Source organism: Artemia sp. Qi Xiang Cuo, chromosome 5 (genome assembly GCF_049724085.1).
Source record: "Artemia sp. Qi Xiang Cuo chromosome 5, ASM4972408v1, whole genome shotgun sequence".
Classification (NCBI taxonomy): domain Eukaryota; kingdom Metazoa; phylum Arthropoda; class Branchiopoda; order Anostraca; family Artemiidae; genus Artemia; species Artemia sp. Qi Xiang Cuo.
The window spans coordinates 56,661,671-56,680,202 of NC_142798.1; the positions used below are offsets into that span (position 1 = coordinate 56,661,671).

Here is an 18,532-nt window from a genome sequence, read left to right on the forward strand (position 1 = left end):
TCCATAGGCCGCTCTCTGCCATAGCAGTGTGCGTTTTCTATTATTCACCTGGTCAGCCAGCTGCAGCAAGAAAAGCTTTTTGGGAGAAGCTGCAGGAATCGACAGATTACTTCCAGAAAACTCACCCATATTTTGGAGTAGTAATGCTAGGAGATACTAACGAACTCGATAGAAAATCGCTGGCCAGGTCACTTAACCTTAAAACTCTAGTCGATTTCCCAACAACTAAGGGGAATACTTCTCTGGATGTAATCCTGACAAATCTTTCGGAATATTAAAATAGCGACGAAGACCACACTGCCTTTCCATAACAAACAACAATAATACGAAGAACAAAAGGGAAATCTTTTTGCAAGACAGTGGAGATAATTTGAATGAATATTTTGGCCCTATGTCCAAGGGCCGTCCTCAGCAAGACAAAAATATATAAAAGAAAAAAGACTCACAACAACATGCGACCAATGAAACAAAAAAAGTGAAAATTTCAAAGCAGTCCTAGCACCCTTACTTCAGCGAAGTTCAACCAGGACTGATAAAAAGTAAGGTAAAACAAGGCGATTCAATGAGATGAAAGAAAAATAAATTAAAAACACGTTCTTATTGATAATCCAGGCTTTTTGGCAGCTAACCTCAAAGGTCTTTTTGTGACCGGCTCTGTGTTAATGTCTATCGGTTTTTTAAAATATTTTGTAAGATCATTTTTAATTAAATTTGTGTAAAGAGCATTTAGTGTATATTCCCCCAAGTCCCGATTTAAGGAAATATTATTATTAATCTTAAGTTTGATTTCAATTGATTCTCGGACTACCTGCTTTATGCCTAGGTCATTGCTAATAAGGGCGGATTCATCAAAAAGTATATTGTGGTTAGGATTTTCAAAAATATGGCTGCCTAATGCAGAAACGGTGTAAATATTAGAATTTAGAGCTTTGACTATATCATTTTTATGCTGTTGTATATTTTTCTATAAGTTCTGGTGTGTTCTACCTACATAGTATTTGCCAATATCATATGGTATTTAATAGACACCTCCATGGCATGTAAATGGGGTTTTATATTTACCAGAATTTAGAAAATTTATGATTCTAAAATTATTTGTGAATACTACATACAGATTATTTTTTGTGCAAACTTTTTTAAGATTTGTAGTGATTTTTGGGGTATAGGGGAGGTAAATTATGTTTAAGGGCTTGTCAGACATCTTACTTGGTAAAATATCATTAATTTTACGGGACTATATTTTCAGTCTACAGTTAATTACACTATTTTACCAAGTGAGATGTCTGACAAGCCCTGAAACATAATTTACCTCCCCTATATCCCAAAAATCACTACAAATCTTAAAACAGTTTGCACACAAAACAATCTGTATGTAGTTTTTACCAATAATTTCAGAATCATAAATTCTCTAAATTCTGGTAAAGATAAAACCCCAAGTTACTCGCAAAAGAGGGGTCTATCAAATAACATGCGATTGTGGCAAATATTATATAGGTAGAACACACCAGAATTTAGAAAAGCGCATACAACAGCATAAAGATGATATTGTCAAAGCTCTAAATTCTAATATTTCCACTGTTTCATCTGATTCTGCATTAGGCAGCCATATTTTTGAAAATCCTAACCACAATATACTTTTTGATGAATCCGCCCTTATTAGCAATGACCTAGGCATAAAGCAGGTAGTCCGAGAATCAATTGAAATCAAACTTAAGATTAATAATAATATTTCCTTAAATCGGGACTTGGGGGAATATACACTAAATGCTCTTTACACAAATTTAATTAAAAATGATCTTACAAAATATTTTAAAAAACCGATAGACATTAACACAGAGCCGGTCACAAAAAGACCTTTGAGGTTAGCTGCCAAAAAGGCTGGATTAGCAATAAGAATGTGTTTTTAATTTATTTTTCTTTCATCTCATTGAATCGTCTTGTTTTAACTTACTTTTTATCAGTCCTGGTTGAACTTCGCTTAAGTAAGGATGTTAGGACTGCTTTGAAATATTTTTACTTTTTGGTTTTATTGGTCGCATGTTGTTGTGAGTCTTTTTTCTTTCATATATTTTTGTCTTCCTGAGGACGGCCCTTGGACATAGGGCCAAAATATTCTATCAAATTATCTCCACTGTCTTGCAAAAAGATTTCCCTTTTGTTCTTCGTATTATTGTTGTTTGTTTCGGAATATTACCAGAATCCCAGTAAACTAGGACCACTTGGTGGAAGTTATCATTATATGTTACAGTGGAACCCCTTGTAAAAATTAAATATTCAGTAACCAAAGTTAATTTAAGGCCAATTACTGGCCATGGTCTGCTGCACTTAAGTGACTGAATGACGGGAGATAATTGGCTCACCGTCTTTCCAGATAAAGAATTGGATTCCCAAGTAGAAGAATTCCATAATAACTTAAATTCAAAATTTCTCGAGTGCTTTCCCGAACCTCAGACTAAATTCTGTTCTAGTGATAAACCATATGTAAATTCAAAAATAAAGCAACTGATAAAACATAAATTGCACCTAATACGAAAAAGTCAAGAGAACCAAGCAAAACAGTTGGCAAACCAAATAAAATGGAAAATCAAAGAGGCACAAGCAAATTACTATGAGAATGAAGTTGACCATATTTTGGAGTCCAAACCGTCGCAGTTTTTCAGTAAAGTAAAAAGTCTGACTGGCAAAAGTTCTCAGCCAGTTGACTTCATGAAGGAGGAGCCTCTAGAGAAAACCGCGAATGATTTAAATGCCCATTTTGCTTCAATTCTTACCCCCCTCTTCCACCCGAGGATCCTCCAGTAAGTTTAACTACTCCTTCAGATGATAATTTAATTGCTGATATTTCATCGGCATTTATAATCCGTAAACTCTCTTCGTTAAAAAGAACTTCCGTTGCCCCTTTTGACATTCCAGTTGCTCTCATTAAAGCATTTGCTAAAAAATTATCATTTCCCCTTCAGATAATTTTCAATAATATAACAAAAACAGGATATTTTCCAAAGAAATGGAAGAAAGGGTTTATTACTCCCATTCCAAAGAAAGGAGAGCTAATGATTTCTCTGGTGTCCGGCCGATCACAGTTACGTCAGTTTTTAGCAGAATATACGCAAGCTTTGTTGGCGCATGGCTGAAAAAATATCTTTTGAAAGTAACTGATCGGAAGCAATTTGGTAACATCCCTAAGTGTTCGACAGTTCATTACCTCGTTAATTTAATTGATTTTATTTCAAAATACCCGGATGAACCTGGAAAATGGATAAGTTTAATTGCATTTGATTTCAGAAAACCATTTGACCTTGATGATTACAAAATCCTTTTAGAAAAAATGGAGAAAAAAAATATACCCAGCTTTATTATTTAAATCATTAAGAGCTTTTTAACAAATAGAGAGCAAACTGTGAAGTATAAAGACCAATTTTCCACATCTCTGCCAGTTTTTGTGGAATTCCACAAGGAACTGTGGTCGGGCTGCTGGGCTTCCTCCTCATGCTAAATAAAATTGCTGCTGAACTTGAGGACAGATGGAAATACATTGACGACTTGTTCTTAACGGAAATCGTATCTAAGGATTCGAAGGGAAATGCTGCTGGTTTCATTGACCAAGTTATCTCAGAGGCGGCTGAACTAAAAATGGTCCTGAATAAAGACAAATGCTTAGTCACGACATTTTCTTTTCTTCGGAATACATACTCAACCGTCTTTTGAACCTCCTATTGCTTCCGAGCTAATAATTCATAAAATAACTTTACTTGGTATGGTGATTTCTTCTGACCTCTCACGGCGGAAGAATACAATGACAATTGTAAAAAAAGCTAACGGCGCAATCCAAACTAAAAACACTGAAAAAATTTCGAGTTCCTAAGGACAAGCTGAAACTAATATTTCACACTTTCACCCGCCTCTTAGTTGAACATGCCTGTCCGGTTTGGCACTTTGCCCTTACCCAGGATGAAATCGATAAAATAGAACGAGTTCAGAAGAGATCACTGCAAATCATTTATGGCGGTTCCCCTCTACCTTACTCCTTTTACCTCAAGGAATTTAAACTTGAATCCCTTTCTTCCCGCCGAGGAAAATTATACCAGATTTGACCCCACCCTCCTTCAACATCCCATCTACCAATCATTCCTTCCCCCACCTTTTGTCCCTATAAGATCTCGTCCCCCCAAGGAAGTGGCTGAGAATGTTCCGAAACTGACCCCAGTTCACTGTAACACCATGCGCTACAGTAAAAGCTTTGTGAAGTATTACAATGATCTCTAGTGTTTTTATTGTTCGGTTTATTTTTTCCCGCCGGAAGTTTTATCAGATAATTTTATTCTCAATCTCAAGGGTGTTTATCCTTTAGTTTATTTATACTGACGAAGTTTTATCAGACAACTTTATTTTGCTAATTATGACTAAGAGACATCATATTTGGGCTTTGCCCACGAGAGCTATGTCTTGTTTTTGAATTAAATGAATTTGAAAATGACATCAAGGAATGATTTCCTCTTGTTGTTAGAATTTTAACTAATTGTTTAATATTAAGACAGGTACAAATAGAGTCCATCTTAGGTCATTTGCATCACCTAGTAAAAAAAATACTAGCATTTGGATACTTGGATAAAACAAAGTCAGCACTAGTCTCAAATTGCTGAGTAAATTGACGTTTTTGGTTGCTATTTTGGTTTGGGGAATAATAAGACTGCTGGTACTATTATATTAAAAGGACAGGGGTGAACCTTTGGTCTTAGACTAAGCCAGAGGATTTCATCATACTCAGAGGTTAGGAGTGGAAATGAGTTTCAGCTGAAGGTTATTTTGAGCAAAGAACAAAATACCTCCCTCTTTTTTCCGAGAGGGTGGTCAGAAGGGCAAAGCTTAATGAACTGGGAGTAATTATTTATTTTAAGGAATTCAGGGTTTTGTGCCTGAACCTCTGTTACAGCTATGACGTTAATATTCTGAATTTCAGTGACACCCTTGAGTTCAGTTAGTTCTTCAAGGTTTAGGCTCTTGGCATTGGTAAGTAGGAACTTAGGAAACTTGAACCAGCTAACATAATGATATATTTTTTCAGTTTGGGGCTGGGGGTTAAGGGATTTATTTTCAGCAGTATTTATAAGTTTGGGGGTAGGGACTACGAAACTTGGGGCTGATGATATGAGACTTTGATATGGAGAAGTAGGAACTCCTGGGTGAGTTGGAGCTAAGAGGGATTGGGAGGGATATACGACGGTGGTAATTTCAAGGGGATCAACTTGGGAGGGGTTAACTGGATCATTAGGAGGGAAGGGATTTTGCTGGGAAAATGTAGTTTTTTTTGCTGAGTAGTAATGGCGGAAGTTATGGGAGGGATATAAGACAGTGATATTTTCAAGGGGATGAACTTGGGAGGGGTTAACTGGATCATTAGGAGGGAAGGGATTTTGCTGGGAAAATGTAGTTTTTTTTGCTGAGTGGTAATGGCGGAAGTTTTTTGAGTGAGCAGGGTGGATTTGGAATAAAAATGGAAGAGTATGCACTGATGAGCTACTTCTACTAATTGAATGAAGGGGACTCTGCTTGTGGGTTGATTGAGAGCTTGTAACTATTTTCATATCAAAATTTTACTGCGCCTGGATATAGCATGATAACCCCTGTTTTCAAATTTAATAACATGCGCTTAGTTTCAAAGCAAAGGTCACTTTGAAATTTATGGCAGGGTTTGGAATGGGCAAGTGAACAATAGTTGTCGTTACAGTGACCAGTAGTTAAAAAAGACACACATGGGTGAACAAAAGTACAATCACTCTTTTTTATACACTTGTTGGCCAGGTGAAATCAGCAGGCCAAAGAATTCTTCCCTGATTTGACTTCAGGAACTGAGTTACTAATAATGCTCATGTTGTCACTGACCTCTGGATCTGGAATATTAACTAAGTTCACATTTAAAATGTCACTGACCTCTGGAACTAGGTCACCAATTAAATTCATTTTTGAATTGACACTTGCTTCATTAATATTCATATGTTTGGGGTTATTTTTGCTTCTGAATTGAATTGTATTTGGTTTCAACTTATCAATTTGTTGATTTGTAATCACAGACTCAAGTTTGTTCTTAATTATATTTCACCTAAGATGGATGATAGTAGACATTTTGTTGGTTATGAACTCGAGTTTTTTCTTCAGCACTAAGAGGCAGGGGAAGGAGATGCCACATAGGGGGCCGGATTCAGAATTGCCACACAGAATATTTTCGGTCTGGCAATAGGTATCATTAGAAGGCTCAGAATTAGATTCAAAATTAGCACTAAATAGGTCTTCAGTCTGGCAGGAGGCATAAATAGTAGCTAACATAAGTTGATAATCCGTCTGGGCACTGGGATCTTCAGTTCCTAGCAGAAAATCAGTCTGGCAACACTGGTTAAAACTGGTAGGGGACTAGTCTGACACTTACTTTAGGCTGCAATGATAGCTTTAGCATCCCTTTGGCAAGGCAGGGGAGCGGGGGACAACCTGATATCATCAAATATTTCTTTTAAGGAAGAATTTATTTCTCACTATTGGCATCATGGGGTATCACTAGCTTTCAAAGAAGTAGGGGTGGTGTGTTCTTGATTTTTAATATTGTTTTGTTTTGAGGAACAATCTAAACATAACCAGTTCTCATTCCACTGGGAACCTTCTATCCCTGCACATTGCTCATGAATAGACAAGTTACAAGCACTAAATACCAGGCAATTGATTGTTGCCCTTAATCTACACTCAGGACACACTCTCTTAGTCATTTGGTTGATTAATATAAAAGACTTAAAAGTTCAATTCACCTGATGGCTGGTCACAAAATCCGGAAGTTAGGTCGCAGTTAATCGACTTTGTCACTGAATTAACTGAGTTTAATTTGTCTTGGCTTTTCTCTGTCTACAATTACCCAGCCCAGTCTTGATGCAACCGATTGCCCAAAATACTTGATAAATTCAATTCAGAATCGAAATAAGGCATAATCGAAATAGTCCAGTAAATCTACCAAACTCTGGGACAAAATTGCAATATAAAAGACTTTTACACCATCTTGTGGAAAAAATCCTGTGCAACATATCAAAAGTCCCAAAAAATCCCCTGAGCAGAACAGGGTAAAAACAGGAGAAAAGGGGGCAAATTGTAAAAAGTCAGGGGCAGATTTATTGTGCGCTCGAACTTCACATCTGCTCTTTCTCTGCATGGAGAAATCGAAAAAAGAAAGTTGTGTTGTTTTAAAGCTGGACTTGGTTTGATTTCTCCCTTTAGTGGGGGAGGGGGAAAACGGTATCCTTGAGAGTTGTGTGATATGGCTGGTCAAAATGTTGCCCCCAAGGTTTTTTGACTTGATGATTTAAAAAAACATGGTATTAGATTCGTATCTTGCTTTTCTGCAGTGTTTTCCCCGTAGGGGAGACAATGCATCGGGCCTTCGGAGTACATGGGCAGATTTACTTTGACTATATAATGGAAACATAAGACAAAACTAAATATAAAAAATGAAAACAGATCAGGTAACTTCGGTAATCACTGCAAAAGATAATTACAGTTTTGATTTAACTAAAAAGGATAAGATCAAAGATTTTTACTAAACATAGTCTTCTTCATCATTATCAACAAAAACATTTATTGGAACATGCAATCCCTTGGCAGTCTTTGCAAGCAAGTGTGCAAGGCAATCCTTTTTTTCGGCAACTACAACGAATCACACTTAGCAGATGAGGCGGAGCAGGTCTGATGTCTGTCCTGATTGGAGTGAGACGTCCGTCACGTAATCACCAACACCAGTTTTTGGGGTCGAGTTCTGATGCAGCATTACGCCATTCCATTGCCTGATAGAGGACTCTATAAGAATGAAATTTCGCAGTCGATGGAGTTGGTGGAAGTCTCTCTGGGTTCACAAAAGTTGATGTCTTTGAGCTGTTCAGTTTTTCAAGAAAAACCATGTACCTAGCTTTTCTGAGACCCCCCCCCCCTTCTTAGCCTTGTAGAAACACAGCAAAAGATTTCACTGGCTTGCTGGACTTCTTCCTTCATAGAGGGCGGATTTAGGAATGCTTCACAATTATTCCTAAATTCTTCATGGCTTTTCAGGAATGGCAAAACAGCCTTCTTTCCTATTCCAAACAAACGGAACGTCGTGTTGCAACCAAGAAGAGCCTGCCCAAGAAGAATATAGTGAGAATTCTAGCAATCTTTTGATTAAGTTGATGTGCCACTATTAAGTTGACAGTGCAAAGGCTGGTCGAAAGTAACAACTGGTACCATTCCGTGCTGGCGTGCTTTATCGGAGATAAAACGTAAGATCATGTATACACAAGAAAGATCGGAGGGCTTTAAGTCAATCATAGGCAGAAAACAATTGATGAAGCGCCTTTGTGCGACCCATGGCAAATTGCTTGCATAAATCTGCTCCATCTGAACCGTTTTGCGTCATGTATCCAGCTTGCATGCCATAGTAAGTCAGTGCCATCAATCTTGTCATTGAAGGTGATGGTTGGGATGGGTCTGTATGCAAGACTGTTCTCCTGTTGGCTTCTGCTGTAGAAGAAGAAAGGAACTTGTCCAACCTGCTGGAGTACTTCAAGGTCTACAACTACTCTTGGGATCATGATTGGAAATTTGGGTAGCCTTGGTGTGGCAGCAGCTAGCATGCCCATCCCGTGGAAAGCATCTTTTCCGTCGATAGTGCAAATGTCGTGGTTGACATTATCACCAATGAACTGGATGAAAGTTCCAGAAGTCATCCCCGGAAACTCTGTACCATGAGTTACTGTGGCAGAACGCTCAAATCGAAGCACTTCAGAGTAAGAAGTAGAAAAACCTAGCCTATTCAGCTGGTCGATGAGAAAACGTGAACCAGATGGGTGGTGTAGCTGAACTCCAAGGTATATTTGTAAAGGATCGAGCAAAGATCGACGGCAAGCCTGCATAATTGCTTAACCGATTGAACCTACCAGTAGGTCCTTGTCTGATCGCGCAATTAGCAGAGAAAGAAGGAGACTCAGCGATGGTGGTGAGAAATTCACAACTTTTTCCTTTTCTTCTATACTGCTCAGGCTCGGGTATTCAGAGTCTTTATGCTGTACTAACTTAATGCCATTCCTACTTACTTTGGCCACTGTCTCTATCCTGACCTTCAGCTGGTGTTCTTCACTTGGCTGTGGAGTTCTGTAAAAATCACGAAGGATCTCATGTCCTGTTTGTCGACAAAATAACAACACCAATCTTTTGGTCTATGTCAGTTATAACAATGCGGTCGCTATAAGTTTCATTAAGGAGTCAGTTTATATGCTTTGTGGTATATTCTGACTGGTCTGGTCCAAGAAAAAGCCTCATCTTTCCTGCTATATCTCTCACTGTAAACTGTTCATCTTTGAGTTCTCTGAAATAATTAACAGCTTTAATGAATGCATCTCGATTTGTACTCTCCTGTAAACTTCCAGCAGCGTTCACCAGATCACTTGAACTAGAGTACCACTTTGGAATCTCTGTTAAGAGTTTTGAAGTTAGAGTAGCATGTCTTATGATACAGTGCATCAGCTGTATGCAATCTGTATGTTGCACTAACTTAATGTCATTCTTAATTACTTTGGCCACTGTCTCTATCATGAACTTCAGCTGGTCTTCTTCACTTGGCTGTGGAGTTCTGTAAAAATCACGAAAGATCTCATGTGCTGTTTGTCAGAAAATCACAACACCAATCTGTTGGTGCATGTCAGTTATAACAATGCGGTCGCTGTAGGTTTCAATAAGGAATCATTTTATATGCTTTGTGGTATATTTTGACTGGTCTGGTCCAAGAAAAAGCCTCATCTTTTCTGCTATATGTTTCACTATAAACTGTTCATCTTTGAGTTCTTCGAAATAATTAACAGCTTTAATGAATGCATCATTAAATACTCCCCTGTAAACTTCCAGCAGCGTTCACCAGATCACTTGAACTAGAGTACCACTTTGGAATCTCTCTTAAGAGTTTTGAAGTTGGAGTAGCATGCCTTATGATACATTACATCAGCTGCATGCAAATCCTATATTATAGAATTCAACCTGCTGCGGACAGGATTAGCCCAATCGTCATTTTTCCTAGAATCACAGCACTGAAGAATCGATTTTTCACTTCAATTGTGGGCACTTTTTGCTAATCATCATTTTTGGCCTTTTTTGTCTCAGACGGAAGGACTAGCTTTGTATTGCAAAACATAAAGTTTTACTTCACATCATATGCGTCTTGACTAGATCTAGTGGATCTGCCTAGAGAAACTTTAGTATATTGCAAAACATACAGTTTGACTTCACATCACAGTGTCTTGACTAAATCTAGTGGATCTATTTAGAGAAACTTCAGTATAACTGGAAATGTCATTCTTTATTTTTATTAATTAAACAAACTTTTTCCACAAAATAAGTTTTTCAAAGAAAAGTAAAGAACTCCATTAAACAAAAAGTGAGCAAAAATAAAATAAAATAATCTACCAAGCTCGAAACTACCATAAATCAGCATCAATAAATAAATGAAACCCAAAACGAACAGAAATTAAAATAAATAACCAATTCAAACTCAAAACGAGCAGAAATTAACATAAGTTGGGCACAAAACCCCTATGCCTTCACAAGGCCAGAACATAATTTGCACTTTACTGAAAAAATACGAATGAATATGCATTTTCAGTTTAATATACAAAAACTGACATTTAGTAATCAAAATGTTAATATTATTTGATTTATTAATGTTATAAAAGTAAAAATATTTATATTTTTTTCAGGAAAGTGCAAATTTTAATCTGGCCTTGGGAAGGCATAGGGGTTTTGTGCCCAACTTATATTAATTTCTGCTCGTTTTGAGTTTAAATCGGTTATTTATTTTAATTTCTTTTCGTTTTGGGTTTCATTTATTTATCGATGCTCATTTGTGGTAGTTTCGAGCTTGGTAGATTATTTTATTTTTGCTGATTTCTTGTTTAATGGACTTCTTTACTTTTTTTTGAAAAACTCATTTTGTGGAAAAGGTTTTTTTATTTAATTTCTGTTCGTTTTATATTGACATAGTGTTTTCAGGGAAAAAGAAAATAAAACTTTAAATCTTTTAGATTTTTAAGACTTTACAGTTTCGCCTGCTATTTGTATGCTGGAGAAAAATTTTCAGCAATTTTAACAACATACACCATTTTAAAAATCTGGACACAAATAGTACTGTTTAACTTAGTTTCATACTTCCTCTAGTTGACCTGATTCGGAAAACTTGATACCATTCGCAAAAAAATCTGTTTACTTTCTTTGATAGCTTTGATACACTTACACTATTTTGATTTGGTTAAATTTTAGGAGCACAAGTAGCCTCGAAAGTTTGAACATAATACCCTCAGTCGTTCTTGGGATACTGCTGAGATGCCTTATTGGGAATTAGCATTATCACAGTGCATTTTGATTTAATCTTCAGGCAACATTTAGTTTTTAAACATAATGGGGAAATGGGAGGGTGGGAGTGGAAGGGAGATTAGTAGCCCTCCAATCACTTTCGACTATTGAAAAGGGCATCAGCCCTTTCTATTTTCAATCGAATGAGCCCCTTTCGAAGTTCCCACAACAACTCTTTCAATACAAAGTGCCCTGGTCTAAACAACAACAACAACAAAAAATATTACTAATCACTTTTTACTATTAAGAAGGGCGCTAGCCCGTTGAATTTCAAATTAAATGAACTCTTCTCTGACGTTTATACAACAATGCTTTCTATAAAAACCTTATATGCCCCCAGGACATAACTAAAACCCTTGCCCTAAGGTTTTTGACGGAGTGTCCTCCTGAAAAAAATATTTTCTGTCTGTGAATCAACTACGCTGAAGAAAATGACTATCTCAAAATTTTTATTGGATGTGTTTGGGGGAATGCTGGGCGGGGGGGGGGGCTAGTTGCCCTCCAATCACTTTTGACTATTAAAAAGCGCACTAACCCATTGAATTTCCAATCGAATGAGCTTTTTTGAAGTTTCTACAACAACGCCTTCTATAAAAACATTATATGGCCCCTGGGCGTAACTTAAAACCCTTGCCCTGAGGGTTGTGGGGGAGTGTCCTCCTCAAAAACATATTTTCTATATGGAAATCAACTATGCTGAAAAAAATGACTATCTCAAAATGTTGATTGTATGTGTTTGGGTGAATGCTGGACGTTGGGGGGAGGGGACTAGTTGCCATCCAATCACTGTTGAAAATAAAAAAGGGCACTAGCCCTTTGAATTTTCAATCAAATGAGCTCCTTTTGAAGTTTCTACAACAGCTCCTTCTATTAAAATGGGTACTAGCCCCTTGAATTTCCAATCGAATGAGCCTGTTTTGAAGTTTCTATGACAACACCTTCTATACAAACCTTATATGCCCCCAGGGCATAACTTAAAACCCTTGCCCTGAGGGTTGTGGGGGAGTGTCCTTCTCAAAAACATATTTTCTATCTGGAAATCAAGTACACTGAACAAAATGGTTATCTCAAAATTTTGATAGGATGTGTTTGGGGGAATGATGGGCGTTGGGAGGGGGGGCTAGTTGCCCTCCAATCACTTTCGACTATTAAAAAGGACACTAGCCACTCCAATTTCCAATCAAGTGAGCCCTTTTCGAAGTTTCTATGACGACTCCTTTGATACAGGTTGTACGGAAGTGCCCGGGTTGGAGAAAAAAAAACCCAAAAAACAACACATTGTGCCCACATTGTTCTTTACTTAGGCAGCGCTAGCGCGCTGCCTATGAAAAGGTGGGTTTGAGAGGGGAGTTAGTTACTGTCCAATCACTTTCAACTATTAAAAAGGGCACTAGCCCTTTGAATTTCCAATCAAATGAGCCTTTTTTGAAGTTTCTATGACAACGCCTTCTATAAAAACCTTATATGCCCCCAGGCCACAACTTAAAACCCTTGCCCCAAGGGTTGTGGGGGAGTGTCCTCCTCAAAAAGATATTTTCCATCTGGAAATCACCTACGCTGAACAAAATGGTTATCTCAAAATTTTGATTGGATGTGTTTGGGGGAATGATGGGAGTGGGGGGGGGGGGGGCTAGTTGCCCTCCAATCACATTCGACTATTAAAAAGGGCAGTAGCCCTTTGACTTTCTAATCAAATGAGCCTTTCTTAAAGTTTTTTATGACAATGCCTTCTATAAAAACCTTATATGCCCCCAGGGCATAACTTAAAACCGTTGCCCCAAGGGTTGTAGGGGAGTGTTCTCCTTAAAAACATATTTTCTATCTAGAAATCAACTATGCTGAACAAAATGTCTATCTCAAAATTTTGATTTGATGTGTTTGGAGGAATGATGGGTGCAGGGGGAGGGGCTTGTTGCCCTCCAATCACTTTCGACTATTAACACGGGTACTAGCCCTTTGAATTTCAAATCAACTGAGCCTTTTTTGAATTCTCTACAACACCGTCTTCTATAAATACCTTATATCCCTCCAGGGCATAACTTAAAACCCTTGCCCCAAGGGTTGTGAGGGAGTATCCTCCTTAAACAGATATTTTCTATGTGGAAATCAACTATGCTGAACAAAATGGCTGTCTCAAAATTTTGATTGGATGTGTTTGGGGGAATGAAGGGCACAGGGGGGGGGGGCTATTTGCCCTCCAATAACTTTTGACTATTAAAAAGGGCACTATCCCTTTGAATTTCTAATCGAATGAACCTTTTTTGAAGTTTATACGACATAGCCTTCTATAAAAACCTTATATGCCCCCAGAGAATAACTTAAAACCCTTGTCCTAAGGTTTGTGGGGGAGTGTCCTCCTCAAAAAGATATTTTCTATCTGGAAATCAACTACGCTGAACAAAATGGGTATCTCAAAATTTTGATTGGATGTGTTTGAGGGAATGCCGGGCGTGGGGGGGGCTAGTTGCCCTCCAATCATTTTCGACTATTAAAAAGCACACTAGCCCTTTGAATTTCCAATTGAATGAGCCTTTTCTGAAGTTTTTACAACAATGCCTTCTATAAGAACCTTGTATGCCCCCCAGGGCATAACTTAAAACCCTTGCCCTGAGGGTTGTGGGGGAGTGTCCTCCTCAAAAAGTTATTTTCGATCTGGAAATCAACTATGCTGAACAAAATGGCTATCTGAAAATATTAATTGGATGTGTTTGGGGGAATGATGGACGTGGGGGGGGGGCTAGTTGCCTTCCAATCACTTTTGACTATTAAAAAAGGCACTAGCCAATCCAATTTCCAATCGAATGAGCCCTTTTCAAAGTTTCTACGACAAATCCTTCAATACAAAGTGCCCAGGTGGAGGAACAAAAAAAAAACATTGTGCCCACATTGTTCTTTACATAGGCAGCGCTAGCGCGCTGCCTATGATGAGACAAGCTGTGGACGTCAGACGGCACTAGTCTTTTCTGCACTGGCTGTGTAATATTTCCCTGTTTTTAACTTTTATTTTCTGTTCACTCTATTGCACACTGGCCTCATTGACCCAAAGAGCTTCTTTGTTTGTGATTCTGATGCTTTCACCACCAGTATGGATGATGTGGCTGCAGAGCTTGCAGCATTCATCTTCTTCCTCCATGAATAGGGTGTCATATGAAAACTGCAAACAAAAATTTATTACGCAAAAAAAAGGATATTTTTGCACAAGCCACTTTTAGTTACACTTGTGGCAAAACCCAAACCTAAGCCCTGTTTTCAGCACGAAAACAACCCACAAAGCGAATCTGTCCACAAGATTTGTGAGTTCAACACCTCTAATCAGCCTCAAGCCAGGAGGTGCAGTTAAGAATTTTGACCATTTAAGCAGCACTCAGACATAGGATGTAAAGTGAGGAAGCAAAGTATCTTCAGTTGTACGTAAGGTTTACTGCTGATTCACAAGTAAAAATAGAACTTAGGAACTATACAGACAGCATCTTAAATATGACATGTCACACTTTTCAAGTAACACAAATTATTTCCTTCTATTTCTGCTCTGCCTCACAACATAAAACATTTGAACAAAGCCAAGGAAAGCTCCATATTTTTGTTAAAGTTTGAATTCACTTTACAACCTTAACAACCACTTTAGATCAATGTGGGAATGTACTTTAAACCTTATGACCAGTTGTAAAGTGGAATTAAATTAGTTTGTGACCTGTGTGTGAGCACTGCTTTAGAGAAAGCTTTGAAGGGATGGGCTAGTGCAAATTTTTAAATTAGGTCTTATCAAAACGCTGTTAGAGGGGTTTAAAACAGAGTTGATGGACCTTTGTCTCCTCTCCAAATTCTGTAAAGCTGTCTGACTATCTTTTCTCTTTAGACAATATCTTGATTTCCCCCTCTTTTCCCCTTGTAACTGGAAAACGCAGGGAAAGGCTAATGACAGAGCAATCAAAGTAATATGTTCATTCTTCTTGGACTGGGAAACCTCAGAAAACAAGTCTTGTAGACTACTGTACAAGATCTTTATTCCCCCCCCCCCCTCATTTCTTTCTGTAAGTGGGGAAACAACTTATAACACAGCAACACAAAAACTCATACTCAATCTTCTTGGACCCAAGAGCATCAGGAATGTCATTCTCAGCATCAAAAACTACTGATTGTAGATTTCGAGTTTTCCCCTTTCTCTCTGTTCTTCCAAGGGGATTCTTGGGGACTTTTGGTATGCTGTAAAGAATTTTTTCTCAACAAAATGGTAAAAAAATCATTTATATTGCAATTTTGTCCCAGATTATCAATTTTTTCAGTAGATTTACTGGACTAGAATAGGTGTTAACAGGTTGAACTCTGGTTGAAGGCTGTGAAATTTCCTGTACATTCATTGGGTCAGTGGATCTGGATTCTTAGAAAACAGTCCAATAAAACCATTTTGGGAATGACAATTTGATCAATGCCTGTATCAGACAGTTAGCTTCCCAACTAGATACAGAGAAGGTCAAAACCCTTGGTTACTTGATCTTCTGCTACAAAAAGGACCAGAATCTACAATAAATACTGTCCCCCTACCATCATACAGAACAAGTGATCACATTGCCATAGGTTGCAGTTTTAGACTGTACCCATATAGATTAGAATTTACAAAAATGTGCATACTGATTACAGTCAAATTTTTCATGAATTGGCCCAATGTCATTGGACTTCTACTGAAAGTGTGGATGTAGAAGAGTCATGGTCAACTATGAACAGAATATTATTGGGAGCAATGGGGGCCATTGAAAATTACTCTTTTGTAAATTGGAAAGGAAACCAAAAACTCTGTCATATATCACAAGAAATCAAAAAGGCCAGGAACAGAAAAAAGAAATACTGGAAGCTGCACACAAAGAATCACAACCAGGTAGATTATTACACAAAATATTATCAGGCACATAACAAACTGAGAAGTCTTACTAGAAAAAAACACCAAAAAATATGAAGAATCAGTAACAGCTGCAACAAAATCTAACCCCAAGAAACTTAGAGGTGTGCATCATCTGGTAGCTCAGGTAGAAATTTTTTCACCCAACTTCTACTAAATGCCACAACATTCTGTGACTCATGGGATATAGCCAATATATTAGAGCAGTTCATCTTGGTATTTACTGTCCCTGATACTGCTTCAATTCCAGCTCCCCTTGGGGTATGAAACTTTAAAAGGTTTGATGCCCATTAATATTACCAAAACTGATTGAAGAACACTAACCCAAATAACGTACCCCCCCCCCACCCCACTAAATGAGACATATGCAGTGTTGTCTCAACCCTCACTCTAATTTTTCAAAAGTCCCCAAGTACTTAATATGTTCTGCAAGAATGGAAGGATTTTTACATCATGCCTGTACATAAAGGGGGCAATATATATGAATCTAACAATTATTGACCAATTAGTCTTACATCAGCAAATGGGCAACTACTTGAAGGTATTTTCAAATCAGCCATTATGGTTCATTTAACTACCAACAGTCTCCTATCAGCTAATCAAGATGGATTTCATCCCAATTGATCAATTAGCACTAACCTCATTGACACATAAGAGCATTTCAAAAAACTTATGATGAGGAATCTCCTCTTGACATGAAATTACTGGGTCTAGCCAGTGTTCAATAAAGTATGTCACAGGAGACTAAATTCTAAACTCTCTGCAATCCATGATGATGTTGTCAACTAGACAATGGAATTTCTTACCAATAGAATGCAGGTGGTAATGATATGGCAATTCTAAAAATGGCAATTCTTCTCACTACCCATTTTTAACTCATTTTTAAACCTGGTTACTATGTTATGTTTTGAGCCCTTTTAAGATTCAAAATGTAATTTCCCCTAGGCTAGTAGCAATTCTTGAGTTATAAAATATAAAAAGCATAAAGGAAGGCATCAAATAATGTATTCAATTTTATCCTAGACTAGCTAAACTATGTTGAAAACAGCATAATTACCAACAATTTTGTAAACTATAGATCTTTGTCAAATCCTGTTTGCCCTCTGACCATGGGTACCCATAAGGGGGGGGAGGCACCGGTCAATATCTACAAAATCATATTGTTTTTTTAATATTTATATAAATCTATTTTTCTAATTTTTTATGCTTTGTGTGAATATAATGAGCATTTATATTGGAAATTTATTGATGCCCCCCCCCCCTATATATGCGATACCTAACATCAAGCGTCCGGGACAGAGAGAGGGGGGGGGTGAAACTCATTTCCGATAGAAATTCTTATTATATTTGTAATCAGCATAAAAAAAGGCATTGAATGGTGTATTCACTTTTGTCCTAACTCAATAATATGATTTCGTAGATATTGACCAAGGCACCTGCCCCCTCCCCCTGGCTGAATGATGTTGCCTTATTTTTATGGAATTCAACTTATGGGCACCTAGCCTATGCCTCTGACTAGGCTTGGGTAGGTTAATTACAATTTCATAAAATGTTTCTTTCACAAAAGCTGCTAACTACAATTTTACCTGATTTGATACTTGACAGTTTAAATGTTTTGAAAGCGTGGGAAGTGTCATTCTAAAGGATATTAGAGAAGCATATATTGCTAAGTGGTGAGTAGCCTAAGTAGGATATTTCTAACAACCCTTTTCTTTGTCTTACTATTTGTCTGATTAAATAAGCTAAGAAATGAGGTAGTGCTCAAAAGCAGCAATCCACCCGACGAAAAATGATAACATACTGCTGTTAGAAGTCTAAAGTGTTCTTTATTAAGATATTGAAGTTTTGAAACATCTAATCTGCCCATGTTTTCTAGTTTTAAATGCTCTGCTAATTAATGTTTCTTCAAGAAATCATGTTGTCAAAGAAAAATATAAAAAATATACATATGCACTCAAAAATTTCCTCAGCTTTCGGCAAGGGATTTTCCTCCAAATTCAAATTCATTGTTTAGATATATGCCGTCCCCAAGCAGTCAAGATAGTGATAAGTTTATTCCACTGACAATTGGGATTGTGAGTCTGCGCACGATTGTAGTTTTGTATTTTGAATTTTGTCATATTTTGATTATCCAATCATATAAAACGATTTAATCTACCTTCTTGAGTTTTGGTCCTAAACATAATTTTACCAATTCAGTTTGTCAGTAAAAAGACCTTACAGATGCTGTCAAATAGG

General features: G+C 37.5%; 1 protein-coding gene across 2 annotated transcripts in view; it reads right to left on the bottom strand.

The window, feature by feature from the left end:
- Nucleotides 1–18,170, bottom strand: part of RIOK2 (RIO kinase 2) — a 102,324-nt gene extending 84,154 nt beyond the window's left edge. For both annotated transcript variants that reach the window (XM_089089752.1, XM_089089753.1), the window contains exon 1: nt 18,096–18,170. In XM_089089752.1, the coding sequence (XP_088945878.1) occupies nt 18,096–18,161 (66 nt within the window). In that variant the 5' untranslated portion in view covers nt 18,162–18,170. The remainder of the gene's footprint in view (nt 1–18,095) is intronic.
- Nucleotides 18,171–18,532: the final 362 nt, after the last annotated feature.